This window comes from Gossypium hirsutum, chromosome D10 (genome assembly GCF_007990345.1).
Source record: "Gossypium hirsutum isolate 1008001.06 chromosome D10, Gossypium_hirsutum_v2.1, whole genome shotgun sequence".
Lineage (NCBI taxonomy): Eukaryota > Viridiplantae > Streptophyta > Magnoliopsida > Malvales > Malvaceae > Gossypium > Gossypium hirsutum.
In genome coordinates, this window is record NC_053446.1 from 45,810,989 (window position 1) to 45,828,836 (window position 17,848).

Consider the following 17,848-nt stretch of genomic DNA (forward strand, 5'->3'; position numbering starts at 1 on the left):
AAAAAATATAAAGAGAAAAAAAGGTACAAAATATATACATGAAATTATAAAGAATAAAAGACATACACATGGGTTTACATATAAAATTTTGGACTATAGAATTTATAACAAAATATATATAATGCATTTATGAAAATAAAGAAAAATATATAAATATACATATATATATTATAACATATGTGTTGAAAATATAAGTTTGTATTTAAGCAAATAAAAAACATAGACATGTGCGTATATATATATAAAAATATCCATTAGAAAAATATATAAATACATACATGTACATATATACAAAAGTAAAAAAAATTGAAACTAAATATAAAAGTATATATATGTATATAAAAAGTTAGGAAGTAAAATAAAAATAAAAACAAAAACATATGTATAAAATATATATAAGCATACGTATACTATATATAAAACAATATATATATTACATAAAAACGATGCATGCGCATGAATATAAAAATAAAAATAATAAATAATAATAATAATGATATAAGATTAATGATGCCACATAATAGTATTAATAATATTAAAATAATTAATTTAATAATAAAAAATAAAATAACAAATAGAGGATTAAATAGCATTAATAATCAAAGACCAATGAATTTAAAACAAAAGTATAAAATAAAAAAATATAAGGTCAAATAAAATGTAAACAAATTTGAAAATAATGAATTTGAAAATGAATAATAAGGGAAAAAGAGATTTGAAATCAACAATATACAAATCAATAAATAAATTATACACAAATCAACAAAATAAGAACGCAAGAGAGAGAGAAATTTGAGTAAATACTCTTAAGAATTATTATTACTCCCTACTTCCAGCCCTTTACAATAAAGGGAGAGGCATCTATTTATAGTTGAGCCTCCCCAAATCCAACGGTACAGATTAATTACATCAACGGCTAAGATTAAAAGGTATCTACAAATTAAATCTCTAAGATTACAAAATCATATCTTCTAAGATTGCATATCATATCTAAGATTACATATCATATCTAAGATTGCATATCATATCTAAGATTACATATCATATCTAAGATTGCATATCCTTGAAGATTATGTTTCCATATGCATCAAGCTTGTAGATAGACCTTCAACCTTGTCAAGTAATGGGCCATCCCGATCGGGCCAAATGATATAATTTTGGACTTTGTTTTATTATTTTGGGTTTATTATTTTTATTAGCCTGGGCTAAATTGGCCTATTACACATATTAAGTTATTAACCATTCCTAACATGACAGGATTTCATGAGACATAATATATAATCATCAATCTTTTTATGAACTTATATATCTTTCTATTCACTTACTTTCCATTCCATCCTCAATGCTTATCATAAGCCTAAACAACATTATTAACTTCCAACTCAGTGTATTCATCCATGATTTAGATAGATTCATCTATAATATAAGCAGTTTGCTCACATATAAATACATCATTTACGTACTTACCATTTCATTTTCTTTCTTACCCGTTTCATATGTATAGTACAAGCATAATCACAAATATCAATCATATCCACAAGCTTGACATAAGCCTAAGTACATCAACAACACATGTTAGTTCATTTAAACATAATTCATATGAATTTATCATGGATAAACATTATACTTGAGCATGATTCAATTGGATTTATCATCCATCTCAACATAACATATATTCCATGTAGCTCGCCATTTCAAAGTCTTTCATACATACATGTCTTGGTTCATACTGAACACATACCTTTCCTTTCATTTTTCATGCCCGTTGAACAGTTTAGAATATTGTTGGATAAGCGGGATAGCTCACATAAAGTGTGCTAAACATATAACCATAGCTTGTCCATTCCTTTACATATACGCTCACACGAGTTGTCGGTCGGAACGTAGCTACACGGTGCTGCTCCACAAGCTGTCGAGTATCCACAACAAATATTGGAACTCAGCCACCGGTAGGAAATTCAAGACCAGTACCCGAAACATGGTAACCTGGGTCTGCTCACACAAGCTATCGGTTGGAACGTAGCTACAAGGTGTTGCTCCACAAGCTGTCGAGTATCCGCAACAAATGTCAGAACTCAGCCATCAATAAGACATTCAAGACCAGCACCCGAAACATGTAAACCCTAATGACATGTCATTTGTATCCTACGAATTCCTAATGTTCAAATTGAGCTTAATAATCATTGTACGTCGTTGGATTTACGTCGTTTCATGACATGATAAATTTATAATAACATATATATATTGATTCATTTTCAATAGAATCATATATTATTAACATTCAACTTAATCAACAGTATACATAATACAATTCGTAGGAACTTACCTGGCTAAATTGTAGAAATGTCAAAGTATAGGAGAATTTTGGTAAATTTTCATTCTCCTCGATTTTTCACTCGATCTTGATCTAAATTAATAATTTCATTCAATTTATTAATTTAGATAGTGAAACAACTTATTTTATGCAAATTTAGTCATTTTGACATTTTTACAAAATTGTCCCTAACATTTTACTTTTATTCAATTTAGTCCTCAAGCCCCAAAAAAAGCAAATTAACCATTTTTATTGCCAATTCATATCAGCTGAATATTCATGGTACCCATTTCAGCCCATTTTTGCAACAATTTCGCATGAAATCCTCGTACTTTTACTATTTTAACAATTTAGTCTCTAAACGATAAATTCATCAAAATCACTTAACAAAATACTTTTATGACGTGATACTTTCTATCAATGTGTTTTGTCCTCTTGTGATTTCTGGTTTCCTTGGTATAACTATTGTCAGATTGTTATCACAATACAATGTGATAGTTTTTTTCATACTAGTAACGACTTCAAGATCCGTAAGGAACTTTCGAAATCATATTACTTTTTTTGTAGCCTCATAGAAAGCTACATATTCAGCTTCTATAATAGAGTCAACAGTACAGCTATATATGACACTTCTCCACATTATAAACCCATCGCCTACAACAAAGACACAACCCGATGTCGATTTCCTCGAATCCTGACACGTTTGGAAGTCAAAATCAATATATACAATAGGAACAAGATCACTTCCGAAATACACAAGCATATAATCCCTCGTTCTTCGTAAATACTTGAGTATATGCTTAATTGCTTACTAGTGTCTTGGACAGGGATTCGTCTGATATCGACTCATCAACCCTACTGCGAAATAGATATCTGAAAGTATACATAACATAACATACATGAGACTTCCTATTGTAGAAGCATAAAGAACATTTCTCATATTTTCTGGATGTGTGCATAACAGATATTTGAGCCCAAAATGTTAAATCTGATTTAATCCAATTTTAATTGTCAATTTTAAAAGTCCACAAAATCCTTAATTTATTGACTTATTTACATTTATGAATTTACTTGAAAAAGATCACAAATAGTCGACTCTTTAAGTTTGATTAAATTTAGGTTTAATTGAATTCATTTTATAAAATTAATTTTGGACTTGTTTTTGGACCTTTTGGAAGGGAGTTGGGTTTAAATCAAAGCTAAGTTTGGGCCTTTTTCACCATCCTTCTCTTGGATCATTAATTGGGTTCCCAACTCCACTACCACCATCACTAGTTCACCCCTTTGATTGAGTTTAAGTAACATATCAAACGAATTTAATAATTTAAATTCAATATTTATATTTTTCATACTTAATTTTTCTAACATTAAATTTTTCAGATTATCAAATAACACTAAAGTCAAAGAAGAAAAATGAAAAAAGAGAATGAAGCCATAACTTGGGAACTCCATTCGTGAATCCGAACGGTAAGGGGGGAGGCGTCGTTGAGAACATACCAAAAATTGTGGCTCGTCGGATGATGGAGCTCGGAAAGCGCGAAGATTCAAAAGCTTTTAGGTTGATTTTGAGATTTTTTAGAAGGTTTTTTAGAAAATTAGAGGGAACTTGAGGAGAGGAGATAGAGAGGAGCATTTTGGTGTGGTGGTGGGCTGGTGACAGAACCGTAGTGAGGCGGTGTGAAGGCGGCGACTAGGGCTACTAGGAGAAGAAAAAGGAAAAAAAGAAGGAAAAATATTAAAATATATGAAGTGGCGGGGCCCAGAGTTAAAGAAAAAACTTTTGGCAGTTTCTGCACGTGAAAAGGGAAGAAAGAGAAAATTCCAGCATTAGTCCCTCAACCTTTTTGGAGGTAAACTGCAGTTTAGGCCCTGTAGTTTTAAGTTTTGTTTGCATTTCAGGGAAGCGGCACACGCGGGTAGCTCGGTGCACTCTTACCTTTTTTAGCTATTTTTATTCTCTATTTAACTTAAATTTGCTTTTTAAAAACAAAAGAAAGAAGTACCGACATTAAATTTTATTAAAATTTCAAAACTAAAAATTAGAATTTTTTTTTAAAAAAAACGAGGTAATATCTTCGAATTAATTAAATCAATGATTCAATCATCGTGTCTTATTAATATCAAGATATCCTTTTTCCAAACCTAACGTATTCATGAGTTTTGTTTTCTTAAAAATAATTTTTTTAGTATTTTCGTGAACACTGGGAGAAATCAGAAGTTATTTTTATTTTAAATTAAGTCACTAAAAAATTTAATTAGATAAATTTGTTATAAAAAATTAAATATAATATTTTCAACATTACATTTGTAAGCAGCTATCTATCTACTTATTCATCATATTAACAGTTTTTTTAAAAAAAATATATTAAGTAAAATATTAATATTATTATTAATCACCATTAAAAAATTTAAATGTTCTCAATAAAATATATATTTTTCATAATTTATCAAACGCACTCTAAAATTGATTTTACTATTTATTAATCAAATATAATTAGGAGGCTGCCCAAGGTTATGGGCAGGCCCAATTTCATGCCCATCGGGAACAGTTCAGTCACCTGAAATGCAAAACCCAAAGAAACCCTAACTACACCATCTATATAATTCTCAAATCTCCCTAGTCCTTGCTTTCTGTTTCTCTTCGGCCGTCGAAAATGTCGAAGCGAGGTTAGTCTGTATATTTCTCTCTTTCCGTTTGTTTCCCGAGAAAAAAAAAAGAGCAAGCTAAATGAAGACAAGATCCACCTTTTATATTTGCTTTCATAATTCTATAAACAAAACCCAGATTTTATTCATTTTGTTTTCTTTATTTCTTAGGGAAATCTCTTTGTTTGGGGTCTTGTTTATTTCTCATAAGCTGTTTGATAGTTGATAAAGTTGTGATATTTTTATTAGGGCGTGGAGGTTCAGCTGGTAACAAGTTTAGGATGTCACTGGGTCTGCCAGTGGCGGCTACAGTGAACTGTGCTGATAACACTGGCGCTAAGAACTTATACATCATTTCGGTGAAGGGAATCAAGGGCCGTCTTAACCGATTGCCATCAGCTTGTGTTGGAGATATGGTAATGGCTACTGTCAAGAAAGGGAAGCCTGATCTTAGGAAGAAGGTCTTGCCTTCTGTCATTGTGAGACAGCGCAAGCCCTGGCGCAGAAAGGATGGTGTTTACATGTACTTTGAAGGTAAATTTTCGTGTGGATTTCTTGATTTATAGATTGTTTGTAGTTCCATTTCGTTGTAAAGGGACTTGAATATAGTAATCTATTGATGGTTGTTTATGTTTCATAGTTAGGGTTTGTAAAAGGTACTCTTGGTATGCAAATCATAAAATATGTTTAAGCAGTTTACTAGTGAACCAGTGTTGTTATATTTATGTAGTTCCATTACATTGCAGGGGACTTGAATTTGGTGATCTATTTATGGTTGTTTATGCTCCATAATTTTGTTTAGGGTGGATGTAATTGTTTGATTTTATAGGTATGCAAGTCATGGGAAGTGTTTAGGCTGTTTACTGGTTAAGTGGTGTTGTGATGTGCGCATTATCTTAGTGTTCAATTATTTTATTGAGTGAGATTTCTTGTGTTCGGAATCTCCCTTTTTGCAGTTTGATACATTGTTTCCTCATCCATGGAGTCTCCCTTTGTATTTCTTGCCTCTTTTTTGTTGTTGTTTGATATGCTGGTGATGTGGTGTGGAGAATTTATATGTTCAGGGTCTCTATATACCTTTCATAGCCAGTTAAATTGACGTACCAGCCTTACCTCAATACCAGTTGGTAACCATTGTTATCATTGCTGTCCAGGTTGGGACATTTTCGATGTAAAATGTTCTTATTATGATCGTCTCTCTATCCCCTTATGGTTGCATGTTTAGTTAAAATAATGTTGTATTGCAAGACATAAGTCTCATAGCTACTTAAATGTCATGGTTGATACTATTACTAGTCTAGAATCCTTTGTTATCCATTGAACCTTGCATGTGGTCCATTTACGAATCTTCAAATGTTTCAAATCCATGTTTTCCTGTTTTAAGTTCCTAAGTCGAAATGAATCTTGTTTCGTTGCAGATAATGCTGGTGTCATTGTGAACCCAAAGGGAGAAATGAAAGGTACAATGACAAGTCCAAAGCCAGTTCAACCATTCAGTAGATCCAATCTTTTTAAATGTTATAGATTAAATGCTATTGCATTTGACATTTTGTTCTCTGGCTTTCTAGGTTCTGCTATAACTGGTCCAATTGGAAAAGAGTGTGCTGATCTATGGCCAAGGATTGCAAGTGCAGCTAATGCCATTGTTTAGGAACTCACATTTTAGTCATTGTGTTTCTCTGCATGGGACTAATATAGTTTGCTGGATCAAGATTTTGTTTATTTTTATTTTTCCTTCAGAACATCATTTGGATGGTATCTTTTGATTTGATCTTGATTTTGGAGGTAAATTGTAGTTTGTGGAGAGTTTTTTAATGTTTACTGGTGTTTTCATTTTCTAAATCCTGCCGTCAGTTATATTTATCTCAAGTCTCAGTTCATACTCTCCAAACCCGACCAGCCGGTTGGACTGGTTGGATCGTGAATAGGGTGTGGTTGGATCGTGGATAGGTTGGGTTATCGGTCTGGAGTAAGGGTTTGAGTTGGTATCAAATACTTGTTCTTTTATTTGGGGGATATAAAAATAGAAACAATGAATTACGCAGTATTGTTTAATGTATGAACTTAAGCATAAATATGGTATCAAATACAAATTCTTTATTTTGGGGATATAAGTAGGAAATCAAAGGTGATGGGTAGTGTTTTTTATTTACTCTTTCTATCTGAGTCCTTGTACATTTTGGAAATGTTCTTGAACAAGCTCCCATCAAAACACCCTCTAACAGCTTCTTTGGACAGAAAACCCTGCTTGTCCTTGGCTACATAATACAACAGCAACCATTCCAACTTGGATGCCATCCTGCAAACCCGGAAAATCACAGTTAAGAGCTTCAGAAAAAAGAAAAAGGGTGGAGGTTTGAAGAGAAAGGATGGTGGTTTGAAGAGACCATCCAAGATAGTCGAAAGCGGCCCGATTTCCCTCAGTCATCTGCCACAACTCCTTGAGTGATAAATTGTCGGGCTTTGTGAGTGCATACTTGGTGAACATGTTCTCCAGGTTCACTGGCATGAACCTGCATTCAACATTTTCCCTATAAGAATCTTATAGACATGTTTGCAGTGGTTGAAATATATAAGAATCTGATATGCAAACCTTCCTTCGGTATCATATGTTGCTGAATCACTCCCATGCTTATCTCTGTGTATTCTCTCTATGTATATGGGAAGTAACGGATTTGGCACCCACCCCTTTGAAATGCAGTAACATTATCACCATGTATGACTAATTTAGTTTCATACACCAATTTGGTAAAAACACCTCTCTAGTGTCTTAGCAAATTCTGTCTCTCTAAAAAAACGGAGTAATTTAATCCTTGTCAATTTCGAAAGTGAGCAACTAAAGATAATTAATCACGGTGTTGATGACTTTTATCAATTTTACATAAATTTGACTAGTATAATAACAATTTTAGTTTTCATAATTTATATATTCTATCGATTTAGTTATAATTTAACAAATTTAGCCCGCTATATTTTTATAAATTTATAAATGTTGAGGCTAAAATTGTTGAATTTTATAGAAATGAGACCAAACTAACAAAATATGTAACTATCGAGGGCTAAAATTGTTATTATACCAATCAAAATTATGTACAATTGACAAAAGACAATAACACCGTGATTGATTAATTGTCCTTAATAGCTCACTTTCAAATTTGACATAGATTAAATTGTTCTAATATTTTTTAGAGGGACTATTTTTCTGAAATTTGAAATTGATAGAGATTAAAGTGATCTTTTACTAAATTCTTTTAGCATTTAGTTTAATAATTTAATTATTATATTTGGAGTTGTTGAGCTTTGAATATATTGAAAACGTTTGACACAAAAAAAAAGAATTTAATTATTAAATACAAGAATGTGGTTTGATATGATAAAAATATCAAAACTTTGCATGACATTGATAAATAATAATAGTCAAAATTTTATAAATGAATGTGAGAAGAACTTACCGGGAGAGTGCGATAACTAAATGCTGCATTAATTACAAAAGTTATGACAAATGAGGAAAATGGATCGAACCCAAGATCTCGAATACCTGATTTTCACGAACTCAACATAAAATTTATGTAAATGAATAATAGTGAATCTAAATTCAAGGGGAAAGATTGAAATTTGGACAAATTAGGCTAAATATTAAACAATCGCTTAATTATATTATATAATAAAATTATAAATATTTACTATGTAAATCAAATGTTAAAATAGTAAAATTAACATAAATCATTAATTTTTATTTTATTTTATTGAAAACTAAAACTTTTAACATTTAATTCTGTTATAAATGTGTTTGATAATATCTTACTAATATTTTTTAATTTAAAAAAAAATATTGAATAAGATAAGTAGGTAGACTTAATGTTAAAAGTGATAAGGAGGTTAGGAATGGCAAACACGAAACAAGAAGGGGCTCGGTTTTATGGGTGTGCATTCATTTGGCTCGATCCATTCGGTTTTTAAATTTTAATAAATGAACAAATCGACTAAGCCACTGAAACTAATCCAAACATTATTCTCTATTACATGAAATTCCAATATTACCCCCCCAAATTGGGCATTTTTCAAACTGCTCATTCTACTCCTCACCTCTACCTTTATATATTTTATGCATAATAACTTATTTAGCCATCCAATTTTATAAAGAATTTTTTTTTAACTTTCTATTTAAATTTTTATCTCTTTTAGCATTTGAACTTATATTGTTTGTCAAATCACCTAAAATAGATCTAAAAGTTCATATTTGTTAACTTTGCTAACGTGACATTCACGTGGTAATTCATGTGTATGCCATGTTAGCATTTAATTATCTTTTAAATATTAAAAAAATTATAATTTTTATACTTTTTAAAAATATTTAATTTTTTTAAAAATTAATTAATCGTTGGCAAAGTTAACAAATGTTAATTTTTTTTATTTTTATTTTTTAGGGCGATTTAACAAAAAAACACAAAATTAAAAGCTAAAAGATGTGAAAAATTAAATGAAGGATGACTAAAATAACTTTTATTATTATTATAAAATTAGAAGACTAAATAAATCATTATGCCACAATGGATTGAGTTTTATGTCGTAAAAAGGGAAAGAAAGAAAAAAGAAGGATAATTATACCTTTGAAAGTCTCCCAAGGATAAACAACTCCATCGTTGTTTTGATCGAAGAAGGCAACATGTTGTTGAAGAACAGTCATTCCATTATCTGGATATCCTTTTGTCCCATCAGGATTTCCCACATCTGGAGCTTGCAGTGCTCTTGCCACATCTGATACCACAATCATTTTTACTATTTTAATTCCATAAACTAACATTTTATTTCATCACTAAATAGAACATTTACATGGCTTTGCTATATATTTTTCCAAGTCTGTTCCGATCTTTCTTTCCTTAGTCACTGGTGCCTTGGGTGCTTCTGTTGCAATGCATTCACCGACTTCCATTTTCTTTTCTTTTCTTCTTCCAAGTTATGAGCCTATGCACAAACAATGAATGCATATTTATAAGCACACTTTCCACAATTACAATTATTTGCTTCTACTAATTAATACTTTAGCTTTTTTATTTTTTTATTCTTCATGTCCGTTTTACGGTCTATGTTCGGGATTCATGGCTGCCTCTCCCAACAATGTCATCTCCTAGGTTCAAATCTAAGTTCTCCTTTTAGGAGTGCAATGTGTCTTACCATTGTACCCAATCATTTGTTTGTTAGATTTTCTATTTTTAACTATCTTTTTAATTTCACCATTTCTTTGTTTTTCTCTAAAAAAAGTATTTGTTCAATGCATTGAAATAAATAATTATCATCAATATTGTTTAAACTAGACCGGGTCGATTGATTGAACTGGTTAAATCAAGAATTGAATGTTAAACCGATGCCATATAAATTATAATTAGAAATAACTATAACCATTTCAACCTAAAAAAATTAGTTATAAAATGGGAAAATCTTAATTTTAAAAAAAAATGATTTTATGATTTTTAAATTATTTTTATTATTTTTATCATGTTTTTAAATAAATTTTCCTTAATTTTTAAAACTTTTAAAATTTTCTTAATTTTCTAAAAAGTGTCTTTGTTCAATGCATTGAAATGTTAAATAATTATCAACAATATTCTCTAAATCAGATTGATGGATTGATTAAATTGGTTAAATCGAGAATTAGATGTTGAACCAGTGCCATATAAATTATAATTGGAAATAACTATAACTATTTCGACCTAAAATATCGGTTAGAAAATGGAGAAGTCTTAATTTAAAAAAAAATTATTTTATGATTTTTAATTTCTTTTTAAAAATTTTCATTATATTTTGATTATGTTTTTAATTAAGTTTTTCCTTAATTTTAAAAAAAATTATTATGAACTTATTCCTTTTAATTTTTTAAATTTGAAGATTATCCAATGGATTCATCCTCTAATCCCAAATTTTATAGATAACATTGATTATATGTTAGAGTTTACTTGGGTTTTATGTCTTGTTTTTAGTGTGATTAAGGGATCACAAGAATCATGTGATCTGGTTGGCTAATATCTCAAGATTGTAACTAAAATTTTTAAAGGTCTAATTATACTTTAGTCTTTCTACATTTTATATATTTGAGATTGAATCCTTTCACTTTTAATATTAAAAATTGTCCTTTACTTTTTTATTTAATAGTCAAAGTTCAATGTAAAAATATTTTTATTAAATCGAATAATATGACATTTTTAAAACTAAAAAAATTACTCACATGACTAATATTACATGCATGGAAAGGTGAAATGAAAATGAAGAAGAAGAAGAAGAAGAAGAAGAAGCAGCAGCAGCTAAATTTATGGTTATAAGGTTTTTGATTCTGTACTTAAGGTCGTAAGATTCTTTAGCATTGTTTCAAATAAAGTAAAGTGAAAATTTTTGAATTCCAAAATTTTTATCTTAATTTTTTTATGCAATAGAAATTATATGCACTTTAATATCAACATAAAATTTAAAAGAGTGAACCCCATGTGATGGTCTGGTGGTCAAGGGTGTTCACCGCCCCAGGTTTAGCCTGAGTTTGAGTCGCGTTTGTTGTTTGGGCTTTACCCTGTTATTGTAATTTACTAAAAAAATTTTAAAAGAGTGATTAAATGTGTTATGTATATAAACACTTTGAATTTTTTAAAAATATTATTTTATTTTTTATTTAATAAACTATTCTCATCAAATTAATATAAACATTCAATACAAATTAGTTCAAAAGTTTAAAATATTGTCCTTCAATATTAAAATCATGGGCTTTCATGGATAAAAATCATAGATTAATGGTTTATTTAACTACAAAATTAGTATTAGAGCTTATTTAAACAAAATATGGTTTAAGGGCTTTTTTAATATATTAGTCTAAAACTAATGATAGTCATAATGTCAAATTTAGTCCTCAATGTTTACAATTTTTTTTGTCATTTTGACCTTTATTCTTTTTTTGAATTAAATTTGGTCCTCAACCTTTTAAGAAGTGGCAAATTTTACTATCATCCTTTCAAAAAGAGTCGAAGTGTTGTTTTTTAATAGAAATAGTGCCTAAAATATTAAATTTTCTAACATGGAAATCCACATGTACTTCATACTAATTTTTTATGAACCTTTTGTAGTTTTTTAAAATATATTTGAATATTTTTATAATTTTTAAATTAATTATGTATAATATAAATAGTACCATGTCAGAGTGAAGTACAAGTAGATTATCATATCAATAACGTTAAAAAATATATTTTAATCAAGCATTTCCATAAAATTATATTTTAGTAACTAAATTAACCAAAAAAACATAAACAGTAAAATTATATATAATGATATCAATGGAACGAAGAAGACATGATCCCTTAATTCAAGGGATCAGTTAGTCACACAAAAAATATGACATAAAAACCTAACTAAATCCAAACATATTATGTCCATAAAATAAATCCTAACATATATATTAACGAAAAGATGGAGTTGTCTAAGAATTGAAAAAATCAAATTATTATTTGGCACAACCGATTATTGGATTTTTTTTTTTATAAATACAATAATTTTTTGATCCAAAAGGTCACAACTTGAAGGGAGAAAGAAGAAAAAATCGAAAATGGAGAAAGATGAATCGTTGGCAACCGTAGCACCCAAAGCGCCAGTAACTAGTGAAAGGAAGATTCTAGATAACTTGGACGAAAAATTACCAAAGCCCTGTAATTTTCTAATTCTATTTATTTTTCCAGTTTTCATGCAAAAATAATTAACCCATATTTGAGACAGATTTGGCAAGAGCACTGGTAGCACCTGACGTGGAACATCCAAAAGGAACGGAAGGACGTGTGAACAATGGAATGAGTGTACTTCAACAACATGTTGCCTTTTTTGATCGAGATAACGATGGAATTATTTATCCCTGGGACACTTATAACGGTATTTTATTTTTATTGAAATTAATCAACCTATTACATGTATATTCTTTTGTTTTTTTAAGTTTTTATTTTCTCCACCTTAAAAATATTTGATTTAGTTGACAAACAAACCGAATTAACCGGTCTTTTAAAATGCTTAACCTTAATTAAACTAAACTTTTCTTTTATAAAATTAATTAATTAAATCAAACTAATTCAGTTAATTTTAATTTTTTCAGAATATTTTCTTTTTTATATTTTAATTTTATTTAAATTCTTATTTTTTATTTTTTGCTTTCGTCCACAGCTCACTATCATATACCATATTATCATTTTCTTTTTGGGTCCATTCTATTTGGCTTGTATATAAATAATATATTCTTTTAACCAATTTCGGTTTTAATTTAGTTAATTAATCGATTTAGAATCGAATTAATTGATAACCCAAATTAAAAGAAAAACTTTTAATCGATTGCAATTAAATTAAATTTAATGACCAATTAATTAATCAATTAAAATTAATTTAATCGATTATTTCAATTTTAACCCAACCATACACACTTCTACTCCATGAATAAAAGTTTTGTGCAAATTACTTTTAACCTAGCACCAGATCAAATGCAGATTAAATAATAAAATTTTTATAATATTTAAACAGTAAAAGCGAGTTGTCCAGTCAAACTCCAACCATAAACAAATTTTAAATTATAAATAAAATAAATCATAATCTATAATCTATAGAATATATAGAAAAACTTTTGAATTAAAATTAAAATTTTATTATTTTATTCTTTTATGGCATTTAAATAATATTTTATAACTAATATTAAATTTGGAATAATCACTATTATTCAAATTATTACACTTTTATATCATATTTTAATAATATAAAATTAATACTAATTACATAAACCAAAAATGCAATATTTAATGAAATAGAAAAATGCACATGATAGTTATGGTTAAAATTTGAATATTAAAATGTTATATCAAATCTAAAATTACACTTTCTATGCATGTTAATTTGCACTTTTGCTACTATTTAATTTATTGAGTTTTGAGTTACACTTTTATTGATATTTTAGTAATATAAAATTAAGATCTGTTGGCCACATTAATATCTAATATTTATAGATATTCCCATAATTAGTTGAATTGTCAAATTTTTATTGATTTCCAATTTTTGACCAATTCAAAGAATTTACTCTGGTTTTTGATTATATACACATGTTGAATTGATCGGACCATCAATTTTTAATTTAGTCAATTAATTCAGTTCGATTTTGACAATGCTATATTAATTAAAGAGATTGTTTAATATTTATTCCCCCAGTTTCCACATTAATATGAGCCTTCTTTTTTCTCCATTTTAAAAATTTATAATTATAATTCAAAGAAGTTGCATGTATAACTTCACAAATATTAAAGTTTTATTTTTAAAATAAAATAATAAAACATAATATTATTTTATTAATACATAAAATTGTATCAAATATTATAATGATTTAAACTCTTTTTTTATTTATTTATGAATATATAATGAAAAATATCAATACCATAATTGATTAAAAAGGTAATAGAGATATTGAGCTAATAACATGGATGTGTTCTAAACCGAAAATGTTATCAACTTAAAAACAAATTAAAAACATTTGAGGCCAAACAAAAAAGAAAGCCTAAAGCTTGGGAGGCCGAACATAATTTACCCTATTTTTGAATATTTATTCCAAGGACTAAAATGAATATTGTGTGATGAATTAGACAGAATGGTTTACGAAAAAAATTATAATGGTATTAGCTATTTGAATTAACTAATTGCACTATCAAAGTAGCAGATTAAATTATGTCAAATTAAAATATATAAACTAAATTTCAAATCTGAACATAATAGAAGGACTAAAATCATGATTTGACCTAAATTTATCTTTACTTTGTGTAAACTAGGTTTGCGAGATATTGGTTTCGGTCCAGTATCCTCTTTTATTTTAGGAGTTCTAATCAATGGAACAATGAGTTATCCTACTCTGCCTGTAAGTTTTACTATAACTTTCCACATTTTTAATTTACTCAAAAACTCAATGTATATAATCTACGTGATTGAATACATATATACGGGGAAATATTCACTTACAGCTTTACATATATTTTTATTTCATTTTTTTCTATCATTAAGATTTTATGTTCTGTTCATGTAAATGATGCATGTTGAGTTTTGAGTAAATTAAAAACATCAAACTATATACTTGATGTGAAAAAAATTGCACTCATTAAATATATATTGATAAAGGCAATACTCTGAATTGATATGATAAAATATATCTAATCCTTTCAAAATTTTATGTGACAAGTACACATACATAATGACCTATGCATAATGACTTATTTGACCCTCCAACTTAATAAAAAAAATCATTTTAGCCATACATTAAATTTATCGTTTTTTTAGTCTTTAATTTTGCGTTGTTTGTCAAATCACCCTAAAATGAATGAAAAAATTAAAGTTTGTTAACTTTGCTACGTGGAATAAACGTCAATCCCCACATGGATTGCATGTAAGCAATTAATTAAATTTTTTAAAATTTAAAAATTCAAAAAAAAAAATTATGAAGATTATTTAAAAAAATAAAAAAATATAAAAAAGATATAAAAATTATAAAGAAATATTTTTTAACATTAAAAAAATAATTAATTGCTAACATAGCATACATGTGGAGTGCCATGTGGATGTATGTTAACAAAGTTAATAGACATTAACATTTCCATCCATTTTGGGGTGCTTGGACAAATAATGTAAGTTCAAGGGAGTAAAAGAGAAAAAAGAAATAATAAATGAGAAACTAAAATATATATTTGTAAAATTAGAGGGTCAAATAAGCAATTATGCCTTATATCCCACAAATTGCTGATATGGTTTGATTGGGAAATTTGGAAGGGGTGGATACCAAATATTTTATTACCCATTTACATAGACAGAATACATAAAGCGAAGCATGGGAGTGATTCAGCAACATTTGACACTGAAGGAAGGTTTGCATATGAGATCAGTTATATATTTCAACCGCTGAAAATTCTTTTATACCCTCTAAAATTACAGAGTTGTTGAATGCAGGTTTATGCCAGTGAACCTGGAGAACGTGTTCACCAAGTATGCTCGCACAGAGCCCGGCAAGTTAACATTCTTCGAGGTGTTGCGATTGACTGAGGAAAATCGGGTGCCTTTTGACTTCTTGGGATGGTTTGTTTTTTTGCTTTCCCCCCCCCCCCCAAACTCTTGATTTTATTTCGTTTGAGTCCTTCAGCCTTTTAACGTAGGATTCAGTAATTGTTGTTTGATAATGGATTTGCAGGATTTTGGCCAAGGCGGAATGGTTGGTTTTGTATTCGCTTGCCAGGGATGACGACGGGTTTCTATCTAAAGAAGCAGCTAGAACGTGTTGTGAAGGGAGCTTGTTTGAGCAGTATGCCAAAATGAACAAGGGTGATAACAAAAAGCGAAAATGAAATAAGGCATAATGACTTTTTTGACCCTCCAACTTTATAAAACAATTATTTTAGCCATTTATTTATTTTTTTTCGCTTTTTTAACCCTAGAGCTTGTATTTTTTTGCCGAATTACCCTAAAATAGATGAAAAATTTAACGTTTGTTAACTTTGTTGGCGTGGCATACACATGGATTATCATGTGAGTGGCATGTCAACATTTAATTAATTTTTAATAATTTAAAAGTATTATAATTTTTACACCTTTTTAATAATTTTTATGATTTTAAAATAATTTTTATAATTTTTAAATTAAAAAAATTAATTAAATGCTGATGTGTTATCCATGTGGCAATTCATGCAAAGTTAAAAAATGTTAATTTTTTCATTCATTTTGAGGTGATTTAACAAAAAACACAAGTTTAAAAATTAAAAGAGATGAAAAATTAAAAAGAAAGTTAAAATAAATTTTTTATAATATTGGAGGACCAACTAAGTCATTATGCCAATATCAGTAATTTCGGTTGCTAAAATAAAATAAGTTTATATTCTCGTAATGAATGTAAAACATTTGTATTTTTATGTAAGGCATAATCATTTACATTACAATTAAAAGGAAGACAGATTAGGTTACACAATAAATAGTACCATGTAAATGTTTGTTTGTTTTGTTTTTGTATTTTATGTTTACAGATGTAGCAGATTTAGAAAAAGCTTAATTTATGAATTAATTTTAAAAATATACTATTTTTTTATTTTAGTATTTAAAATCTTTTAGGCCTTTGATACTTATTATTTTTTATTCAATTTTTTAACCAATAAAATAGTACGTGGCAATTTAATAAAATTATATAGAATTTATTTTATTAAACATATGTAAACTTTAAATTTTATAAACATATAAATATAAAAACCTAGAATATATAAAATTAAGTCATTAGAAAATGGTTGTGGATTCCTAATTTAGGCTTCGACTCAAACCTTGATCTCAAGTCAAGAAATTTTATAAACAAACAACTTTTCAAACCAAACCTTAATTTTAAACTAGGATTTTAATTCAAGTAAAAAAACCAAAATTTTTAGTTTTCAGTTTTTGAAAAAATGTTTTTCAAACAAATTCCATAACATCATGTTTCAAACCAAGCAACCTATACATCTCTCAGAGATCATGATACATCTTATTACTACCGGGATGCATAGTGTAAGGGCTGCTATGTGCCTCGGTAAGAATCGTATGCCTTAAATCCCCATCATTCAACACATAAAGTCTCCCTCGGAAACTCAGTATACCATTTGCATTAAGATCAAAATCTCCCTTAACACATTGCTTTACCAGCCGAATCATCTTTACCAAACTCTCATATATTATTTGTTTCTCCTTAATTTGTTGTGACAAAGGTGGCTTCACCTGAAGCTCAGCCAACAACCCACTATTATACTCAAACGTGCAAACATAGCTCGCAACTCAATCATCGACTTCCTACTCGAGGCATCTGTGACTACATTCACTTTATCGGGATGATATTTTATC

The 17,848-nt window shown here is 28.6% G+C and overlaps 3 protein-coding genes and 1 long non-coding RNA gene across 5 annotated transcripts; 2 read left to right on the plus strand and 2 right to left on the minus strand.

Annotated features, from left to right (window-relative positions):
- Positions 1 to 2,845: 2,845 nt before the first annotated feature.
- LOC121222227 (uncharacterized) lies at positions 2,846 to 4,020 on the minus strand. Its single transcript, XR_005919403.1, has 2 exons — positions 3,812 to 4,020; positions 2,846 to 3,187 (listed from the first exon to the last, which is right to left on the minus strand). It is a non-coding gene; the product is annotated as an uncharacterized lncRNA (long non-coding RNA).
- Positions 4,021 to 4,146: 126 nt separating this feature from the next.
- Positions 4,147 to 6,802, plus strand: LOC107914975 (60S ribosomal protein L23). Of its 2 annotated transcripts, none has more exons than XM_041102385.1 (4): positions 4,147 to 4,164; positions 5,210 to 5,494; positions 6,379 to 6,420; positions 6,529 to 6,802. In XM_041102385.1, the coding sequence occupies exons 2-4, from the start codon at positions 5,242 to 5,244 to the stop codon at positions 6,609 to 6,611; spliced, it is 378 nt and encodes a 125-aa protein (XP_040958319.1). In that variant the 5' UTR covers positions 4,147 to 4,164; positions 5,210 to 5,241; the 3' UTR covers positions 6,612 to 6,802. The 2 variants fall into 2 exon arrangements, with proteins under 2 accessions (XP_040958319.1, XP_016699542.1); XM_016844053.2 differs by lacking the exon at positions 4,147 to 4,164 and adding an exon at positions 4,745 to 4,981.
- A 205-nt stretch (positions 6,803 to 7,007) lies between these two features.
- LOC107914974 (probable peroxygenase 3) lies at positions 7,008 to 9,954 on the minus strand. The gene is made up of 6 exons (XM_016844052.2): positions 9,794 to 9,954; positions 9,569 to 9,718; positions 8,413 to 8,498; positions 7,554 to 7,648; positions 7,348 to 7,473; positions 7,008 to 7,259 (listed from the first exon to the last, which is right to left on the minus strand). The coding sequence occupies exons 1-6, from the start codon at positions 9,891 to 9,893 to the stop codon at positions 7,106 to 7,108; spliced, it is 711 nt and encodes a 236-aa protein (XP_016699541.1). The 5' UTR covers positions 9,894 to 9,954; the 3' UTR covers positions 7,008 to 7,105.
- A 2,464-nt stretch (positions 9,955 to 12,418) lies between these two features.
- On the plus strand, positions 12,419 to 17,059 carry LOC107915922 (probable peroxygenase 3). The gene is made up of 6 exons (XM_016845111.2): positions 12,419 to 12,642; positions 12,710 to 12,859; positions 14,782 to 14,867; positions 15,770 to 15,864; positions 15,947 to 16,072; positions 16,185 to 17,059. The coding sequence occupies exons 1-6, from the start codon at positions 12,543 to 12,545 to the stop codon at positions 16,336 to 16,338; spliced, it is 711 nt and encodes a 236-aa protein (XP_016700600.1). The 5' UTR covers positions 12,419 to 12,542; the 3' UTR covers positions 16,339 to 17,059.
- Positions 17,060 to 17,848: the final 789 nt, after the last annotated feature.

Bases quoted from the DNA above. Each gene is read 5' to 3' on its own strand.
- LOC107914975 (XM_016844053.2), top strand. The intron at 5,495-6,378 runs GTAAATTTTCGT...GTTTCGTTGCAG, and splicing joins TGTTTACATGTACTTTGAAG to ATAATGCTGGTGTCATTGTG. The intron at 6,421-6,528 runs GTACAATGACAA...CTGGCTTTCTAG, and splicing joins CCCAAAGGGAGAAATGAAAG to GTTCTGCTATAACTGGTCCA.
- LOC107914974 (XM_016844052.2), bottom strand. From the start codon at position 9,893: ATGGAAGTCGGTGAATGCATTGCAACAGAAGCACCCAAGGCACCAGTG. The intron at 9,719-9,793 runs GTAAATGTTCTA...TTGTGGTATCAG, and splicing joins AAAATATATAGCAAAGCCAT to ATGTGGCAAGAGCACTGCAA. The intron at 7,649-8,412 runs GTAAGTTCTTCT...TGCATTTCAAAG, and splicing joins TTAGTTATCGCACTCTCCCG to GGGTGGGTGCCAAATCCGTT.
- LOC107915922 (XM_016845111.2), top strand. From the start codon at position 12,543: ATGGAGAAAGATGAATCGTTGGCAACCGTAGCACCCAAAGCGCCAGTA. The intron at 15,865-15,946 runs GTTTGCATATGA...TGTTGAATGCAG, and splicing joins ACATTTGACACTGAAGGAAG to GTTTATGCCAGTGAACCTGG. The intron at 16,073-16,184 runs GTTTGTTTTTTT...ATGGATTTGCAG, and splicing joins CCTTTTGACTTCTTGGGATG to GATTTTGGCCAAGGCGGAAT.